At 30.1% G+C, this 20,157-nt stretch overlaps 2 protein-coding genes across 2 annotated transcripts in view; one reads left to right on the forward strand and one right to left on the reverse strand.

Annotated features, from left to right (window-relative positions):
• LOC132925346 (uncharacterized) overlaps window positions 1-10,694 on the reverse strand; it is a 30,379-nt gene extending 19,685 nt beyond the window's left edge. Inside the window, exons 1-2 of the mRNA XM_060989751.1 lie at window positions 10,453-10,694; window positions 2,945-3,062 (exon numbers count right to left, since the gene is read on the reverse strand). Coding sequence (XP_060845734.1) covers window positions 2,945-3,062; window positions 10,453-10,694 — 360 coding nt within the window. The remainder of the gene's footprint in view (window positions 1-2,944; window positions 3,063-10,452) is intronic.
• Window positions 10,695-17,592: 6,898 nt separating this feature from the next.
• LOC132927462 (uncharacterized) lies at window positions 17,593-19,862 on the forward strand. The gene is made up of 2 exons (XM_060992002.1): window positions 17,593-19,625; window positions 19,695-19,862. The coding sequence occupies exons 1-2, from the start codon at window positions 18,132-18,134 to the stop codon at window positions 19,701-19,703; spliced, it is 1,503 nt and encodes a 500-aa protein (XP_060847985.1). The 5' UTR covers window positions 17,593-18,131; the 3' UTR covers window positions 19,704-19,862.
• Window positions 19,863-20,157: the final 295 nt, after the last annotated feature.

The following is a 20,157-nucleotide window of genomic DNA, read 5'->3' on the forward strand; positions in this document are numbered from 1 at the left end:
TTTATACCGACTTTGGCTGTTTTGACTGGTGTTGACTATTATTGTAAAATAAAAATTAATTTTAAATTTAAAAATTATTTAATAAAATAATTACCGTTTGCTCTGCTTGTAACTCCGTTTCTGTCGCTTCCAAAAAATTCGCTAATGTTTGTGTCGGTTTGAAAGTTTAGGAACATTCCAAGTCCAAAAATGCGCCTGATTCGAAATCGCTGTTATGGTTCATATTTAATATAATATACGTAATATACGAAAAAAATATACGAATAAAAGTATAAAATCACACACTAGAATATTAACGTATAATGAATTATGTGTAATTTATTACACCGTTATATAGTAAAATAATGACATAGAGTGCGGATAAGTATTCAGTTGTCTTCAACAATCGTCGAAGGCAGTACATCTGAATATTTTAATTATAACCAGTGATAAATTAATATATTAAATTATATTCGCTCCAGTTATACTTATAAAAAGTAAGTTTTATTTTATTTATGTTCTATTCTATAATAATAAAATAATTATTAATATAACCGGACGAAGGTTTAGTCAACTTATTAGTTTTCAACACACAATTATTTTCGAATGAAACAATAATATTATAAAATTATAATCAATTAAAATAAAATTTCAAAAACTAAATTTTAATATTAAATTTTATAATACTTATTTATTTTTTTAGATCCGAATTGTTATCACATCAGCGACAACAATAATAACAACAACAACGAGAACAATATTCAATTCAATTATTCAATTATTCAATTTATACAAAACGTAAGTTTTCTTAAATCTTATTTTAGTATTATATTTTGTACATAAAATTGTATGTGTTGTGTGCGAGACGTGAGTGTGGGTGTGTGTGTGTGTGTGTTGTCCTCTTAATAATAATAATAATAATAATAAACGGTTATTATATAATGAATTATAAGTGATTTGATGATTAATTAATTAATTTTTATTTTACAGTTATTCAAAAAAATGAATTTACTAAAGTCTTTAAAGGAACAGTCGGAAGTCCGTAACATTTCGATCGACGATTTAGTCGTCGATATTGAATATCCGATAAAAACAATGAGAAAAATGGAGACCGCCTTTGGGATGGCGGCATCCTGCACACTGGCCGATCAGGTAATGGGGGACACTATAAATGTATTCTTGCCTAAATCCACGAACGTCACCTCTGAAGAGGTGGCAAGTTATAATTTGGGGGAAGTGCCCCAATTAATTTAATTTTTAAGGGAAAAAATAGGAACAAATTTGTTATAAAATTTGTATAACGGATTCGTTCTTTATTTATATTTTTTTTATATTCAATATAATATCAGTTTTTGCTTTTTAAATATTTTTGTAATTTTTTTATTTTTTATGTTCAATAATAATAATATGCTTATAGGACCTGACAGGTGGTCGTGATTTGCGACCTTGTGGTTACTCGTGGTAACGCTATGTCCTAGCTGGTGCGTGCACGCACCGCAAATCGTCATGCGTGCAACGCATGCGATTTTTAATAGTAACAAACGTCCAGAAATAGATCGGACTGTCCTGGTTACCGACGCATGCGTTTAATTCACGATAACGCAACGCACTCGCAGGTTTGAAATACAAAATAGTTTGTTTTTCGTCGCATGTCATATGCGTCATCGCAACTGAGAGTGGATGAAAAAAGGAATTTTTAATTAATTTTTATTTGTTACCTAATTACATTTTTGTACACAATGCCGTATACAGATTTTGAAAAAACGGAATTATTGATTTCTGAAATCCAAAAACATAATGTTTTATGGAACAAGAGTCACAAAAAATACAAAGATAGGCTTATAGGAGCTAAAGCATGGGCAGAGGTTTCAAAAGTCACAGGAATAACTGGTAAGTTTAATATAACTATAGTATATAACTTTATTGAACTTTTCTCAAACTTAATTTACTGTAGTTTTTTGAAATACAATTTAGTTAATAAAAAACAAATATTAATTAGTTAAATATATAGTAAAATTACTGGTTATATAAGTTATAAGTAGGTTTTAAAATTAGTAATATTTATGGCTATAAATAATAGGCAATATTATAAACTAAAATCTTATGTATGCATTAAACAATTTTCAATTAGGATATACGTAATAAGGAAGTGAGTAAAATAACATAACATTATTTAATAATAAAAGTATAATATGAAATTATATTTTGTTATCCTTGAAATATTTTACAAATATATTTCTTATGTCTTGAACGCTTTGAGATGTTCTATTAGTATATCTGCCGCCTCGAATACTATCCAAATAATTTTTACTAGAAATCCCATTTTCATTTTCTATCATTTTAAGATCTGACTGATTTTTTTCAAGATTAATAATCACATTATGCAAAATACAAATTGCTTTAACGATATGGTCAGCATTTTCGATTTTAGTTTCTATTGATTTTTGTAATATACGAAATTTTGATGCCGCTATGCAAATGCGCATTCGACCGTCATTCTAGCTCTGGATAACCTATAATTATAATACGATTTGTCCTCGTCACTTAATTGTTTTTTCGGAAAGGGTCTTAACAAATGTTCTCGCAGAGGAAAAGCTTCATCTCCAATAAATACAAAAGGTGCCATATTTGTTGTATTCGGAAGTAATTTCGCGTTAGGCACTTTCAATGTTCCTTTTTCAATACGATGGTATATTTTTGAATTATTCAAAACACCACTATCACTGTCCTTACCGTATGCTCCAATATCGATCAATACAAATCGGTAGTTGGCATCAACAATAGCCAATAAAACGATTGAAAAAAAATGTTTGTAATTATAATACATACTGCCAGAGTTGTTTGAACATTTAACTCGTATATGCTTTCCATCAATGCTACCTATGCAGTTTGGAAAGTTCCACTTATTGTAAAATGCATCTGCAGTATTTTCAAAATCTTTAATAGTTGGTTTTCGCATATGTACGTCACGCAGTGTAGTCCAAATTGCCTGACAAACTTCAATAACAATATAACTAACACTAGTTTTTGATACTCTAAAGCTCATCGCAATTTGTCTAAACGCAATTCCAGTGGCGAGATATCTATAAAATAAATAACGAAATATCGTTCAACTTTTATTTATAATTAGGACTGTGAATTTGTAGGAAATTACATTTTTTTTTTGTGATTGTTAAACGTAGCTTTGTAAGTACATAATTTTCAATTAAAAATAATTTACAATATTATTGAATAGAAAAAAATCAATTTTTAAAAAAAATATCAAATATGCATTAGGTATATGTATAAAAAACAAACATTAATGAAAATCGACGAAATATTCAATAAAATATTCATTTTTAGATTTAAATTTTGTAGGGCCTCGGTGATTATTTTGTATTATAAAATATTAGTGATGTGGATTTTAGGTAAAAAAAAAATGTGTTGGTAATTTATCGAGTAAATTTACTAAATTTACAGTAAAATTGGTAAATTTTTATTAAAAATTCATTTATAGTGTACCTATTGAATTTTTTACAATATTATGTAAAGAAGGCAAGACAAGTAGAAAATAGAGCATTAGTATATAATCCTTTTATTAAAAATAACAATTAATAATTAGGTAGTATTTTATATTCTTGGTTTAAATTGAAATAATTAATAAAGACGTATAACAAATAAAAAAAAACTTATCGGTCGTTATCATTTTATAAAAATTCTGATTTGTTCTATAATCCTAATATCTTGATAAAAAATATAAAAACATACAAATTAAGTGGTCTCTCAACTTTTTGAACGGTAAAAAAATGTAAATCATAATTTTTTTTTTTGCAAATTTACGAGACACACACTATAAAATATATGAATATATAAGTAAATTAAGTAATATTCATAAAATAATAAAACTATTATACCAATATAGGTAGTTAAAATTTAAAATATGCTCTACAAAATGTTTAGGCAATGAAGCAAAAAAAAAGGTGGTAAAACTTAAGGGATCAGTTTAAAAAAGAACTAAAAAAAGTAAAAAAACCGAAGTCAGGATCGTCACAAGATGGCCTAGAAAAATACCACGGTAAATGGTCGTATTTTATGTCTATGCAATTTTTGAAAGACATAGAGACATACAGAAAAACGTCAGGTACATTTTCTAACGATGACGACGAAGATATTGAGATAGGGCATTCATACGAACACAAGTCAGATTCAAATGAAGAACCAGAAGATGAGGATGATATCGATAAGGAAACGACACATAGTTTTGAAGGTATGGATTCGTTATTAGCTCAGACTGACGTACAAACACAAGTTATAAGAAACAATTCTCCTATAAACGAATTAAATAACTCAAAAACAAAAACTAGTGGACAAAAAAAAAATTAAAAAAAGGAAGATGAAGTAAGTTTCGAACAACAATTACTGCAATTAAAAACAAAAATTGAAGCTTTTATTGACTCATCGCGGAATGCAGTAAAAGATGATGAGTAAATGTACTTTTTAAAATCAATTCACCCTTATTTCGGTAACATGACTCCACTTCAAAAATTGAGAGTAAGGACTCAAATTCAAGAAGTCATTATGAGAGAATTATCTGTACCATCATCTCAATCTATGAATAACAATTTAACTTATCCTTATCAATCATATTCAATATCTGTACAACCCATGCAATCATCACAGCCTATTCCATTCCAACCGATTCATCATCCTATGCAAGCTTTAGCGACTGAACAGTCTTTACCACTACATACTGATCCACCAAATTATAATTAATATTTTTTTAATAATATGGTAATTATTGTAGGGCGTTCTATACAACTACAGTATAATTATGATGCATACATACACTTTATTAATATAATTAAATAACAAATAATATATAATATATAACAAAACGTAAAATATAAATGTTCCGAGAACGGCGTTGTGACGCGGAGACGACGCGTACGCGACGGAGCGTCGGTTAATACTAATAACAAAAGAATAATAATAATAATAATAATAATATAATAATAATAGTAATAATAAAAGATGTCGCCGTTATCACTTATTACTACAGCTTCGGCCATATCTGACATCTAGATCGTCCTCGATCTGTACATTTTTTTTTTTTTATTATATAAATTAGGAAATAAAATAAAATATTTAATTATACAAACATAATTAATATAACAACATAATTATTTAAAAAAAAAAATATAATTAATATAGGTTATTGTTACCTTAATAACCAAGTATAATAAATATGAATTATATAAAATATATAATAAAAAGGAATATTAAAATAAAATAATATTTTTATTATATTACAAAAGTATGAATAAAAATAGCTAATCGATTTTAACCCAATGTTTAATGTCCTTTGCTGCAAAAACAGTATTTAAAGGAATGCGGGTTACCTGGTGCCCTTCGATATCAGATATGACATATCTGTCGTGAGGGAGTATTTTTTCTACTTTATAAGGGCCTTTAAATTTAGGTAAAAGTTTTTTACAAGTACCGGGTGTGGTATCAACATTTCTGACCATTATATAATCACCTACTGCATACTTAGTAGCTATTTGTTTTGTTAAATCGTGGTAAGCCTTGTTATGGAGCTGACTTATTCGAATATTTCCCTGAGCATCAGCCCTAGACTTTGTAAAATCTCGGGAGCTATCATCAACATCATCAGTTTCATTAACAGCTTGCAGATATAATCTAACATAATCATTTTGTTCACCTACTTGGTTAATACCGAATAAGAGTTTGCTAGGTGTATTTTGTATCGACCGATTAACCGTGTTATTAACAGCAAATTGAATTTTATATAAATAATCATTCCAATTATTGTTATGCTCAGACATTAACTTAGACAACATTATTGCCAGTCCTCTGTTATATCTCTCGACCTGCCCGTTTGACGACGGTGAACCTACTGCAGTTTTTATATGTTTTATATCATTAGTTTGACAAAATTCCTGAAATACCTCTGAGCGAAAACAAGATCCACGATCAGATATAATTTTAAAAGGTTTGCTATAACATTTAAAATATTGCGACAGTTTAGAACAAGTTTCTTTTGCTGCTACTGTCCGAACAGGATATAAAGTTAAGAACTTACTGAACGCATCGACAATTACTAAAATATGTTTAAATCGACCTTTGGTTTGATTAATAGGGCCGAAATGATCAATATGTATAGTTTGAAACGGCTTATTCCCCTTATCAATTAAGTTCAACAACCCTTCACCCTTACCCTCTTTCGGGGAAAATATGATACATTTTAAGCAACTATTTATATATTTTTTAACGCGTTCTGTTAATTTCGGGAACCAGTATATCTGTTTGATCAATTCAATAGTTTTGTTTTCTCCTACGTGGCACATTTCATCGTGACAAGAACGAATAACTTGTTCACACATATCTGCCGGAACATAGAATAATAACCGATCATTACTCTTACGATATACAAGTCCATTACGAAGTTCAAATAACGGGTGTTCTGATTTTTCAAGATACTCAAAAATGGTTTTAATATCCGGGTCAGTTCCCTGTTTAATGGCAAGAGTTTGATTAAAGGTACAAGCCTCTAACACCATTACCTGTTTACAACGACTTAGTGCATCAACATGTTGCATACGCGATCCTGGCCGGTGTTCAATATCATAAGAATAATTTTGAAGAAACATGGCCCACCTAGCTATACGCGGGTTTATGTCTTTTCGTTGTAGTGTTAACGTTACGCTATTACAATCAGTAACTATTTTAAAATGTATACCTAATAAATATACATGAAAGCGCTTAATAGCATTAATAATAGCTAGCATTTCCAGCTCATAGCTATGATAACGTGACTCAGTTTCTGTAGTTCTATGACTATAGTAAAATATGGGGTGAAAATTGTCATCAGCTTGCTTTTGAAGCAAAATAGCACCATACCCATGACTGCTAGCGTCGCAGTGAAGTTCTGTGCTCGCTTTTGGGTCATAAATAGCTAATAGAGGCTGTGCTCCCAACTTTTCTTTAATAGACTCGAATGATTTTAATTGCTCTTCCCCAAACTCAAAAATAATTCCCTTTTTAAGTAAGCTATAAAGAGGTTTAGCAATGATTGCAAAATTTGGGACAAAGCGTCGAAAATAAGATGCTAAGCCTATAAAACTTTGAAGTTCCCTATGATTTTTTGGAACTGGGTAATTTTGAACGACACAAATGTTTTTAGGATTTGGTTGGATTCCAAGTCGACTTACACTATATCCAAGATAGACTACCTGGTATTTGAGAAACTCACTCTTATCCAAACGTATCTCAAGTCGCCTGTTTCTCATAACACACAAAATCCTATCGAGCAGATCTAAATGCTCTTCAATAGTCTCAGTGGCGATCATTATGTCATCAAAATACACAATTATTTCTTTTTTCCGAATAAACTCACTAAAAATGTCTTGAATAAAACGACTAAAACACGAGGGACCCGTGGCTAACCCAAAAGGCATTTTTAAGAATTCAAATTGACCTAAAGGTGTTATAAATGAAGTATATTTTATTGAATCTTTAGCAATATTAACATGATGAAATCCATCCTTCAGATCCAGACAAGTAAAATATTTTTTACCCCTTAATAAATCTATGTTATCATCTATCAATGGAAGGGGAAACCTGTCCTTCACAATAAACTTATTAAGCTCGCGATAATCGACACATAATCTATAGTCACCATTTTTCTTTTTTACTAAAACTATAGGGCTGCTATATTCGGATTTACTAGGCCTAATAATTTTTTTATTCAACATATTGTCTAATAATTTTTGAAGGCACTCTTTCTCATAAAAGGATAGACGCCGCGGTCTGAAATAAAATTGTTTATCACTTTTTAATTGAATAACCATTTCTGGGTGTACATTATTATCATTACTATCAACAATACTACCAGTTAAATATGAATCTATGTAAATTTGCTTAACCTTCATTTTAATATTTATTGGTAATGTTTTTTCTATATTTAAATCAATATCTAAATTACTATTATCTTCACTTTTAAAATTGATAGATAAAATTTCTTCAAAAGAAATGTTGTCACTTTTTTTCTTAAAATTGATTAAAAATGTTCCATTCTCAACACTCAAAATTATGCGAGGGTGAGATAAAAAGTTGCGCCCTAACAAACAGTCACTCTTAATAGTATCGTTGGGCACCACATGAAAATTTATATTAATAGGAATGTCGAGATCAGTATGAAAAATGTCAGCGGAGAATTGGTCAACTACACTAAGTCTAGATTGATTAATACCAACCAAATCAGATCTAGGAGGTATAACTCCAGATACATAAGGAACTACGGTAGATTTTAAAAGACTAACGGGGCTGCCTGTATCGACGAGTGCAATTACGTCGGACGAAACACCATTTGGGTACTTAATAGTAATACTTATCATATAAGGGGGTACAATACATTGAGGTGACTTTTCTAAAAGTGATACATTCTCACCAATTCCGTCGTTCTGCTGGCTTTTCCGGAAGTCGGGGCAATTTCGTTCCGAGTGACCCAAGCTGCGACATTTTTGACAGGTACGGGTTGGGCACACATTCGCGAAGTGTCCAATTGTTTTACAATTAAAACACGTGACTTGAGACAGGTCTTTCTGCTTACGGGTGTTCGATGATTTTGCCGGTGGTTGAGCCTTGGTCGAATCTCCTGTTGCCGGCCGATGATTCGTTGTCGGATGCTGAGCTGCTTTGTTATTACTTTGGTTACCGCCGTAATTCGAGGTAGGATACTCTCCCGCTCGAAAACGAATATTTCGGGCAACATTCACGGAATCGAATGTACGTAAATCAGATAAAAGTTCGTTTTCACTCAAGTGGTCTCGTGCCAATAAATAATTACAGAGATCACGGGAGTACAGACCCTCGACGATCTGACGTTTTTCTTCACGGAACGACAATCCAATTTCGCGACAAAGTCTAGACTTGTGGTGAAAATATTCAAATACGCATTCATTTTTCACTTGCACACGGTTAGACATAATACGGACTCGATCGACGGTGTCAAGTGTATGTCCGATAAACGTATTTTCAAACTGGTCGACAAAGCTACTCCAGGACGTAAACGTACGTCCAATATACCAATTACGCGAGGGGCCAACTAATTTAGTCCGAACAATTTCCATTTTAAAACTTTCTGGCCATCCATGTAGCCTGGCAACACTTTCGACCGAATTAATCCACAGCCGAGCTTCTTGGCCTGCTTCACGTCCCGAAAACTCGGTCAGCGAGTTGTTAAAATCTGGCATAACGAAATATCCATTACGATTTTCCGTGTTAACAGGCATAGCTGAGTTGATACTATTATTTGTTGATAATCTTGAATGCTTGTTTTGTTCCTGTGATAAGCGTTCTAACAGCAATTTATTTTGCAGCATTAATTCTGATAACACAGTGCGTAAATCATCGTCACTGTTACCAACTGTCGCATCGCTACCCGAATTGTGCGATCGGTCATCGTTTGATATTTGTAGGTTAGGTACATTTTCACCGCTTGCCTCACCATCGTGATTGGCATTATTTGACGGAAGAACTTTCCCGTTTCGCAAAAACCGCGTAGAATCCACGTTGGAATCCGAATTCGCACTATTCATCTTGCACTAATTTATACATATGAATATATGATAATGAACTACGAACAATATACAGTTGCCTAATTGTTAATACAATTTACGGTCGTCGATCACGCGTAATAATATTATAAAAATAAAAACGAATCCACTTCTGAATCTGTAGGGCGTTCTATACAACTACAGTATAATTATGATGCATACATACACTTTATTAATATAATTAAATAACAAATAATATATAATATATAACAAAACGTAAAATATAAATGTTCCGAGAACGGCGTTGTGACGCGGAGACGACGCGTACGCGACGGAGCGTCGGTTAATACTAATAACAAAAGAATAATAATAATAATAATAATAATATAATAATAATAGTAATAATAAAAGATGTCGCCGTTATCACTTATTACTACATTATATTAATATTTTGTAAATACTTTTTATTTATTAATGAGTTTTTTAAAAACAGTATTATATTATTATATTAATTACACATTACACACAATAATATTTTTTATTTATCAATAAATAGGTGAGATACCTACATTAGTTTATGTCCTAATAAACTATTTAAAAGTTACATATTTTTTATTTACTAATAAAATAATATAATTTTTACTTATCAAAAGATATTGTTTTTTATTTCTATTTGTATTATTTTGAATTTAATAAAAGTAACTTCATAATATTATTTTAATGTCTTTAATAAAATAAAAATGTTTAAGACCTAATATGTGTTGTATATTTTATGTGTTAGTTATAAAATAATTTTAAATTTAAATAACAATACCTACTTGCATATTATAGTACATCACATTTTTATTACAACTCAATATTGTATGTTATTATTATAATTATTATCATAATTTATAATTTGTTGTCTATGTTATACCTTATAGTTATCAACAGTCGTTCTTCAACAGAAATTGGATCTTGAAAATTTGAGTACTCTTTTTGACAAATTGGTGTTATATGCTGAGCAATGTAGTCAAATGTGTCTGTATTCATTCTTGTATATGCACGAAACATTATTTTATCTGCTCGTAATTGTGGATACAGTTGATGAAATTCTCCAAATATAAATCTATCTTTATAAATAACATTTGGAGAAGATCTTTTAGATTTTTTACCCATTTTAAATATTTTATACTTCAAATAAGTATTTTCTGTTAAGAGTAAGCCTCGTTGTTCTTAAATTAACGACATAATAATATAGTAAATTATAATTAATTATTCACAAACTAATAATAATAACTATAATGACGATAACATGGAAGAAATTATGGATAAGCAAGGAAATGTCATCAAAATATCACAGGAATTAAATACTGAACAAAGAAAAAAGGCTTTAAGACTTATAAACAATTATAAACATTTATTTACATCAGATCCTTTAGACATCGGTTGTGCCAAGATAGAACCATGTGAAATTAAATTAAAAACAGATAAAGCAATATTCCAACCACCATACAGAGTTTCACCTGCACAAAGACATAAATTGAGAATTCTAATTGAAGAAATGATAAACGCAGACATAATAGAACCTAGTAAAAGTAATTACGCTGCTCCAGTATTTTTAATTCCTAAGAAAGAAAAAGGGGAATACCGATTCTTAGTAGACTATAGAAAATTGAACAACGAAACAATACCTGACAAACACCCAATTCCACGATCACAAGATCTTTTTAGAAGCTTGGAAGGGGCTCAATATTACTCTTCTATAGACATGGCCCAGGGGTATTTTCAAATTCCGATTAAACAAGAGGACCAAAATAAAACAGGATTCATAACAGATTTTGGACTTTTTAATTTCAAAAGGATACCACAAGGGTTTAAAAATTCAGCACCAATTTTTCAAAGAATAATAAATAATGTATTCAGTGACTATCTATACAGAACAATGATAGCCTACCTAGATGACATATGTTGTTTCGGAACCAATTTTGAAGAAGCACTAACTAATTTAAAAGATATATTCAGTAGATTGGAAGAAACGGGTCTAAAATTAAAAACTAATAAATGCAATTTTTTTAGTTCAAATATAGAATTACTTGGACACTCAGTATCAAACGTAGGAATAAAACCATTAGAAAAAAATATTAAAGCGATAACTTCATTTCCAACTCCAAATAAAATAAAAGACGTAAGAGCCTTCGTTGGACTTACAAGTTATTATAGGAAATACATTAACAGTTTTGCAAAAATAGCGAGCCCTTTGACAAGTTTAACAAAAAAAGATAATAAATTTGTTTGGGGAAAAGAACAGGAAGAAGCTTTTGAAATTTTAAAAAAGGCCATAACCACAGCACCAGTTCTGGCACATTTCGAAGATGGATACCCAGTTTTTGTTACTACTGACGCTTCGCTAGAAGGATTGTCTGGTATACTGGAACAAGAAGACAACAACGGTAAAAGGCATCCTATAGCCTATGCTTCTAGAAAATTAAAAGGAGGAGAAAAGAATTATACAACAACAGAATTGGAAATGTCGGCTGTAGTATTTGCGACAAACCACTTCAGAGAATATCTCCTAGGGAGAAAAGTAACTGTGTTTAGCGATCATTCCAGCTTACAGTATTATCAAACGATGAAAAACCCATCAGCACGTATTACAAAATTTATTTTCAAACTCTTAGAATACGATCTTGAAATAAAACATCGCCCAGGCTCATGGAACACGGCTGCAGATTGTCTCTCGCGTTACCCCGTTAACATAACGAAAATTGCTGATGTGTTAAACGATGACGACGACAAAGAAAATATAGACACAATTAATTTCGACACAATACAACCTGAGACACTGAGAACATTACAGTCAACAGACGAATATTGTAAAAACATATTTTTATCCCTATCAGGAGATACTAAAAATAAATACTATAAAAAATCCAGAAAATACATTATTAAAGACAAACTACTATACTTCAAAAATTGGTCACCACATGGCATAAAATATTTATTAGTTATTCCGACTAAATTGGTAAATACTATCTTAAAGTCCTACCACGAATCCGTTTTTTCAGCACACTTTGGTATTACGAAAACCTTATCAAAATTGAAAGAAAAATATTACTGGCCAACCATTATACAAGATACTTATTCTTTTATAAAAACATGTACTTCATGTCAGCTTTCCAAAAAGCCTCCAGGTAAAAGCAACGGACTACTACAACCAATACCTTTAATTTCGGGAAAACCGTTACAACGACTAACATTTGATTATCTAGGCCCACTACCAACGTCCAACGGGAAAAAATATATTATTGTAGCAACCTGCAACGCAACAAAGATGGCTTTTGCAAAAGCAGTTACGAATGCAAACGGAGCAGCCACAATAAATTTCCTTATGGAACTGATAACATCCTACGGAGTCCCTAAATATTTTTGTAGTGATAGAGGCACTCACTTTAAAAACAAGGAAGTAGAGTATGCATGCAAAAAACTAGGAATTGAACAAATATTCTCAAGTGCCTACCATCCACAAACAAACGGTATGACAGAACTAATGAATAAAATTATTTGCAGTAGCCTAACGCACTACGTAAATGAAAATCAAAAACAATGGTCCTTATACTACAAAATGGTAGTTTTTGCATATAATACTTGTCCTAGCTCAAGACTAAAAGTCAGCCCATTCTATTTACTACATGGCATGGAAGCTAATCAACCATTGGATAACAAATTAATGTCTGGGGAAAATGAAACATTTAATCTTACAAAATCTCTAAAACAATTACAGATAATTAGAGAAACTATACCAGAAATAATAAAAAAGGAACAATCAATTCAGAAAAAGTTATACGATCAAAAACACAAAAACATTAACTTCAAACCAGGACAGAAGGTATTAATAAAATTCGATTTTCAGGAACCAAACAGAACGAAAAAGTTAGCTAACAAATATAGAGGTCCTTTTACGATTGTTGAAAAATTAACAGATGTAAACTATAAAGTAGAATTAATGCTAAATAACAAAAAGGTATTAGACGTTATACACGTACAGCGAATAAAACCTTTCCATGAAAATGTATAAGTAGAATACAAATTATAAATACATTATTATAAGAATTATTTTACAAAATTAAACCAATAACCAACCAATGATCTGTTCCAGATGTTATCCAAATATATTTTAATTCTCATATCAATAACCAACGCATATGCTGAAGAAGATTTATCTATAACTGTGTCACCTGGAGCATTTTTCGAAGAAATCCAAGAAGCCATCTTATATGACAAAAGTATTCCTCTGGTATATACCCAAGAAATCCAAGATAAGAATTCAGATAACATCAATTATAGCTGGGGAGTAGAAAAATATTGTAGAAATAAAAACACCAATTATTGTAATATTATGAAAGAAACGTTAGAAACCCTAACTACCATAAATAAAAATATAGAGGACAACGACAAAGATATATTAGAGATCATAAACCTCAACCTTAAAAATAATAGATCAAAGAGAGGCATACAATTATTCGGGAACCTCTATCATTTCTGTTGCAATATAGCTACTGAAAAACAATTGAAAAATGTTTATACAAACGAAGAAGAGTTAAATCAACAAATTAATAAATTTAAAGATGTTTTCGTGTCAGATCATAAGGACTTAATTAATATTACAACCGAATTAAACAAATATACTAAAAATACAAATAATAATATACAATTGTTAAAAGATAATTTCATCAAATTCACAAATGAAGAAAAAACAAATAATTTAATAGAAAAAACAAATCACGAAAACACAATTCAAGGTATCCAAGAGATAATATACAACCTCATGAAAATAATATTAAAATTCACAAACTATGAAAGAGATACTAGTACTCACTTACATTGTAAGTTACAAAAAATACCACCAAGAATAATAGAGTCCAAAACATTGTATAATGACCTCATAAAACTAGAAAACACAATAAAGAAAGATGGGTACGAACCGGCCATTCCGTGGGAAAATCTTTCAGCGTATTATAATTTACCTATAGGTGAGTGTCGATTTTCAAAAACAAAAATTCTAATAAAAATAAAAATACCAATCCAAGAAAGATTTGCTAAATGGAAATTGTACCAATACATACCGATACACTTTAAATTTCATGACTCTGTCTGTCTTATACAATCAGAAAAAACATATATCGCAAATAATTATATAAATGACGAACATAGGATTATTTCAGGAATTGGATTACAACATTGTGATCCACCTATTACTGATTTATGTTACATCCCTAAATTCTCGTCCGATATCACCCTCTCACCAAAATGTGTAGAAGCAATATTTAAGAACCTACCATTAGACGTAATTAATCAATACTGTTATTTTCAATGTGTTAAACAACAAGGTGATGATTCTACAATAATTAAACAAATAGGAATACACACCTATGCACTAATAAACCCTCAGCCAACTCTAAAAATAAAAATTGAAAGATTAAATACAACAATTATAAAAGAACTTAACATAAACTATAGCTATCCAGGGTTAATTAAAATATCGTTACCATGTAATTATGAATTAATAAAGGACGAAAAGATTTTAATCCCAAAAATGTACCCATGTGAAAATAATAACCGAAACAAATTCAAAATTAATAGAATGTTACCAGTATCTTGGACAAAAATAAAATCATTAAAAACCAATTATGAAGAAACCAAAGATAATAATATGTACTTTACCAATATGTCAGAAATATTAAATACTGATTGGGTCAATGAAATACCAAACTTTCACGTCACTAAACAAATACCAAACATAGATAAATACTTAAATGATATCATCCTAAAAAAAATTAACAAACCATTTGTAGATGAATTCTTAGGAGACATCATATACTTAACATGGCTAACAATCCTCACAATCATAATAGGTTTCATGATTTACAAAATTTATCCTGTAATAATTAAAACCGAATTTATGACCTTGCCACCACCTATTCCACCCAGAAATGAATAATAATAAAAAAAAAAAAAAAAAAAAGTGTAAATTATACTGTATATGAAAAATTGTTAACTAAAAATTAAACAAAACAATACAATAAACATATATATATATATAAAAAAAAAAAAAAAAAACACTTGATATTTTAAAGCATATTAATATCATGCTATAAACATTTCAGATGTCGGACAACAACAAAAATGTGAATATGATAAAAAAAAATTAAAAAAAATCAATAAAAAAGGTTGAATTCAACATAGAAAAATTAAAAAAGAATGAAAAACCATTCAACATTAATAAACATCGGAGACAATTAAAGAAGAACGACAAAAAAATAATAGACAAAAAGATCAAGAAAGGTTTTGAACAAATTGTAAATCTCATCCTAAGCCAAAATCCAGATAATCCTAAATAAAAACTACATCCTTACTTGTTATAAATTCAAAATTTGTGATAATGTGATGATGTTAATACACATATATATATATTTTTAAATTATAATATAATAGTATTAAGCATAAAATATGAGGGCATATTTTTATTAACATAGGGGAGTGTAGTAATAGGTGACTATGTTTATAAACAAAATAGTAAACATATTTGTAGAGTAGGCCAGGGAAGCAAATGTGCTGAGGCAGCTAAATTGTAAACTAGATATAAGGCAAAAAGTAGAGTAAGAGAGGGAGTCGTGGTATGTCAATACTGCGATACGTTTGATTGTTAATTTTGTGTTTGTTTGAATAAAAAGTGTTTCCGATCCGAAAATTATATGTTTTGTTTGAGTAGCCACACAATTCTACGTATGCTTTAAATCTGATCTGTAACCGGTTAATTTATGGTCTTTTGGTTACTCAAGTGTCGATAGAGGTATATCACTGAAAGGTGCATATACGACAAATCTTATTTTAGTATTATATTTTGTACATAAAAATTGTATGTGTTGTGTGCGAGACGTGAGTGTGGGTGTGTGTGTGTGTGTGTTGTCCTCTTAATAATAATAATAATAATAATAAACGGTTATTATATAATGAATTATAAGTGATTTGATGATTAATTAATTAATTTTTATTTTACAGTTATTCAAAAAAATGAATTTACTAAAGTCTTTAAAGGAACAGTCGGAAGTCCGTAACATTTCGATCGACGATTTAGTCGTCGATATTGAATATCCGATAAAAACAATGAGAAAAATGGAGACCGCCTTTGGGATGGCGGCATCCTGCACACTGGCCGATCAGGTAATGGGGGACACTATAAATGTATTCTTGCCTAAATCCACGAACGTCACCTCTGAAGAGGTGGCAAGTTATAATTTGGGGGAAGTGCCCCAATTAATTTAATTTTTAAGGGAAAAAATAGGAACAAATTTGTTATAAAATTTGTATAACGGATTCGTTCTTTATTTATATTTTTTTTATATTCAATATAATATCAGTTTTTGCTTTTTAAATATTTTTGTAATTTTTTTATTTTTTATGTTCAATAATAATAATATGCTTATAGGACCTGACAGGTGGTCGTGATTTGCGACCTTGTGGTTACTCGTGGTAACGCTATGTCCTAGCTGGTGCGTGCACGCACCGCAAATCGTCATGCGTGCAACGCATGCGATTTTTAATAGTAACAAACGTCCAGAAATAGATCGGACTGTCCTGGTTACCGACGCATGCGTTTAATTCACGATAACGCAACGCACTCGCAGGTTTGAAATACAAAATAGTTTGTTTTTCGTCGCATGTCATATGCGTCATCGCAACTGAGAGTGGATGAAAAAAGGAATTTTTAATTAATTTTTATTTGTTACCTAATTACATTTTTGTACACAATGCCGTATACAGATTTTGAAAAAACGGAATTATTGATTTCTGAGTAGGTTAGTATAGACGAGTTACACGATCACGTCTTACTAAATTGTTATATGTTAAACATTTGTTACATTACCCTACTTGTGTGTTTATATTAATTTTTTAATACAAACATTTATGTTTGTTATATTACAACAAACATATTACAGCTATTTACAACATATTATATTACAATTAAAGGGATCTGCTGAATAAACCCTTTTTGAACGGACGACCAGCTATATATAGCTGTATAGTCAATACTAGGGCTGGGATTTTGATGCAAAGGCATCTTTTTTTCTGGTGTTTTGAAACATTGGTCCGTAAGTATAAAATGTGTTTTGGGTGATACTGATTATTTTAAAGAATTTTTTATTTTGCATTTTTTGCATTTTTTGACAAAATTAACTCTTAAATGCATTTTTAGGACATTTTTTATGTTTTTAGTGCATTTTCTTGGTTTTTAGAGCATTTTTCATAATTTCTTCATAAAATGAACGAAAATTGTTGCGATTCACAAAAAACTTTCGGCAAACTGCTGACGGTACGCTAGGGTTTTCCCCGAAAATTATCACCGTTATATTATACCTATTATGAATTATTATTTTTATTACACCATACATACATACATAGGTACAAGTTATCGTCGATAACAATTTTATCATAGCTAGGCTTAGATAACTATTACTGAATTAGTAACCAATTAGTACGTCCGCCGTCGTAGTCTCGATAGCATTCGTTGTGTTTCGTCGTGTCGTGTTTTTTCGTGTGATTCATAAGTTCAATATGCCGAAAGTAAAAACGTCGAAATCAAATCGATTAACGAAATATGTAAATGAATTCGGTAAAGAATTTTTTTCTACAGACGGTGAAATATTATTTTGCAAAATATGTGAAATAAAAGTGGCTTCTGAAAAAAAATTTACCGTTGTACAACACATTTCCCGAGATAAACACGTTCAAGGATTACGTCGCCGAGAACTTAAATCGGACCAACAGGTATCCACAATGCAATTTATAAATGAAAATCAGCTATCTCCGTTTTCTTATGATTTGACTAATGCCTTTCTTTCGGCCAATATACCACTTAATAAACTTGAAAATCCAATATTAAAAGGTTTTTTAGAGAAGTATACCAATAAATCAATTCCTGATAGATCGTCAATTAGAAAAAATTATGTAAGTAAATGTTACAATAATACCATGAATAAAATAATTCAATATGCAGCAGATAAAAAAATTTGGGTTTCTTTGGACGAAACAACCGACGCAGAAGGACGTTTTGTTGCAAACTTCATCGTAGGTACGTTAGAAGTCGGTTGTCCTGGAAAAACATTTCTTTTAAACTGTGAGGTATTGGAAAAAGCGAACCATTCTACTGTTGCTAAAATGTTCAATAATTCTCTATCTTTATTGTGGCCTGGAGGTATTCAATATGACAACGTATTACTATTTGTAAGTGATGCAGCACCTTACATGGTGAAAGCTGGAAAGTCAATCCAGTCATTTTATTCAAAAATGATACATGTGACTTGTATTGCACATGCCCTGCATCGAGTCGCTGAAGAAATAAGAGGGAATTTTTCGAAAGTAGATAAATTAGTTTCAAATGGGAAAAAAATATTTTTGAAAGCACCTTCCCGCGTAGAGAAATTTAGAGAAATAGCAAAAGGTATACCTTTACCGCCGCAACCAGTTATAACTCGTTGGGGAACGTGGTTAAACGCTTCAATTTATTACTGCGAACATTTTGAATCTATCAAAGAAGTTGTCAATGCACTTGACAGTGAAGACGCTATTTCTATTAAAAAAGTGCAAACAGTAATTAAAAGTTCTAGCTTACACAGGAATTTAATTTATATAAAAGCGCATTTCGGTACATTGCCTGAATCGATTACTAAATTAGAAACTCGTGGACAGACTTTATCAGAATCTTTAAGAGTATTAGAAGATATAAGAGTTTTAATAAATGAAGCACCAAATGAAATTGGTACTGCAATAAATAAAAAAATGGAAAATGTTTTGAATAAAAATAAAGGGTTGAAAATACTACAAAATATTTCAAAAATTATAAATGGTGAAAAACCAGATGAAAACAACATACCGGAAGATATAACGACGGACGATATTTCACACTTTAAATATGCTCCAGTATCATCAGTCGAAGTCGAAAGAAGTTTTTCTACTTACAAAAGTATATTGTCCGACCAACGACGATCATTTTTATTTGAAAATATAAGACAGCATATCATTATTCAGTGCAATAGCGATTTTGTTCAGGTTAGTATTAATAACAACTAGCAAAAACAAATTAAAATGTTAAAATTTTTTTTTAAATTATTATTTTAGAATGAATGATTAAGAAAACAGAAGCATAAAAAAACTAAAGAAGCAACAACGTACAATAAACAAAAAAAAATACATTACTGTAGTATAATTTAAATTTTTTTCTAATTTTTAACCTATAATAAATATAATTTAAATGCATTTTTTTAGTGCATTTTTTGAGTTTTTTAAGTCATTTTTGCATTTTTTTAAGGGCATTTTTTGAGATTTTTTAGGGCATTAAAATCCCAGCCCTAGTCAATACATAGAGCTGTATTTGTAAAATACGTACAATACCTATTGAGTTACTTTTTTAATTTTGTATTTTTACATCTATCATACTTGTTGCGATAAAATTTTGCTAAAGTACCTATATAACGTCAAAATATTAAACCAAGTACGAAATACCTATAATTTATACACATATTTTTGTTATTATATATATTTTATGATAGTATAAAAATTATTTATCATAGAATTACAACAA

The sequence above is a fragment of the Rhopalosiphum padi genome, chromosome 3, assembly GCF_020882245.1.
Source record: "Rhopalosiphum padi isolate XX-2018 chromosome 3, ASM2088224v1, whole genome shotgun sequence".
In the NCBI taxonomy this organism is placed as follows: domain Eukaryota; kingdom Metazoa; phylum Arthropoda; class Insecta; order Hemiptera; family Aphididae; genus Rhopalosiphum; species Rhopalosiphum padi.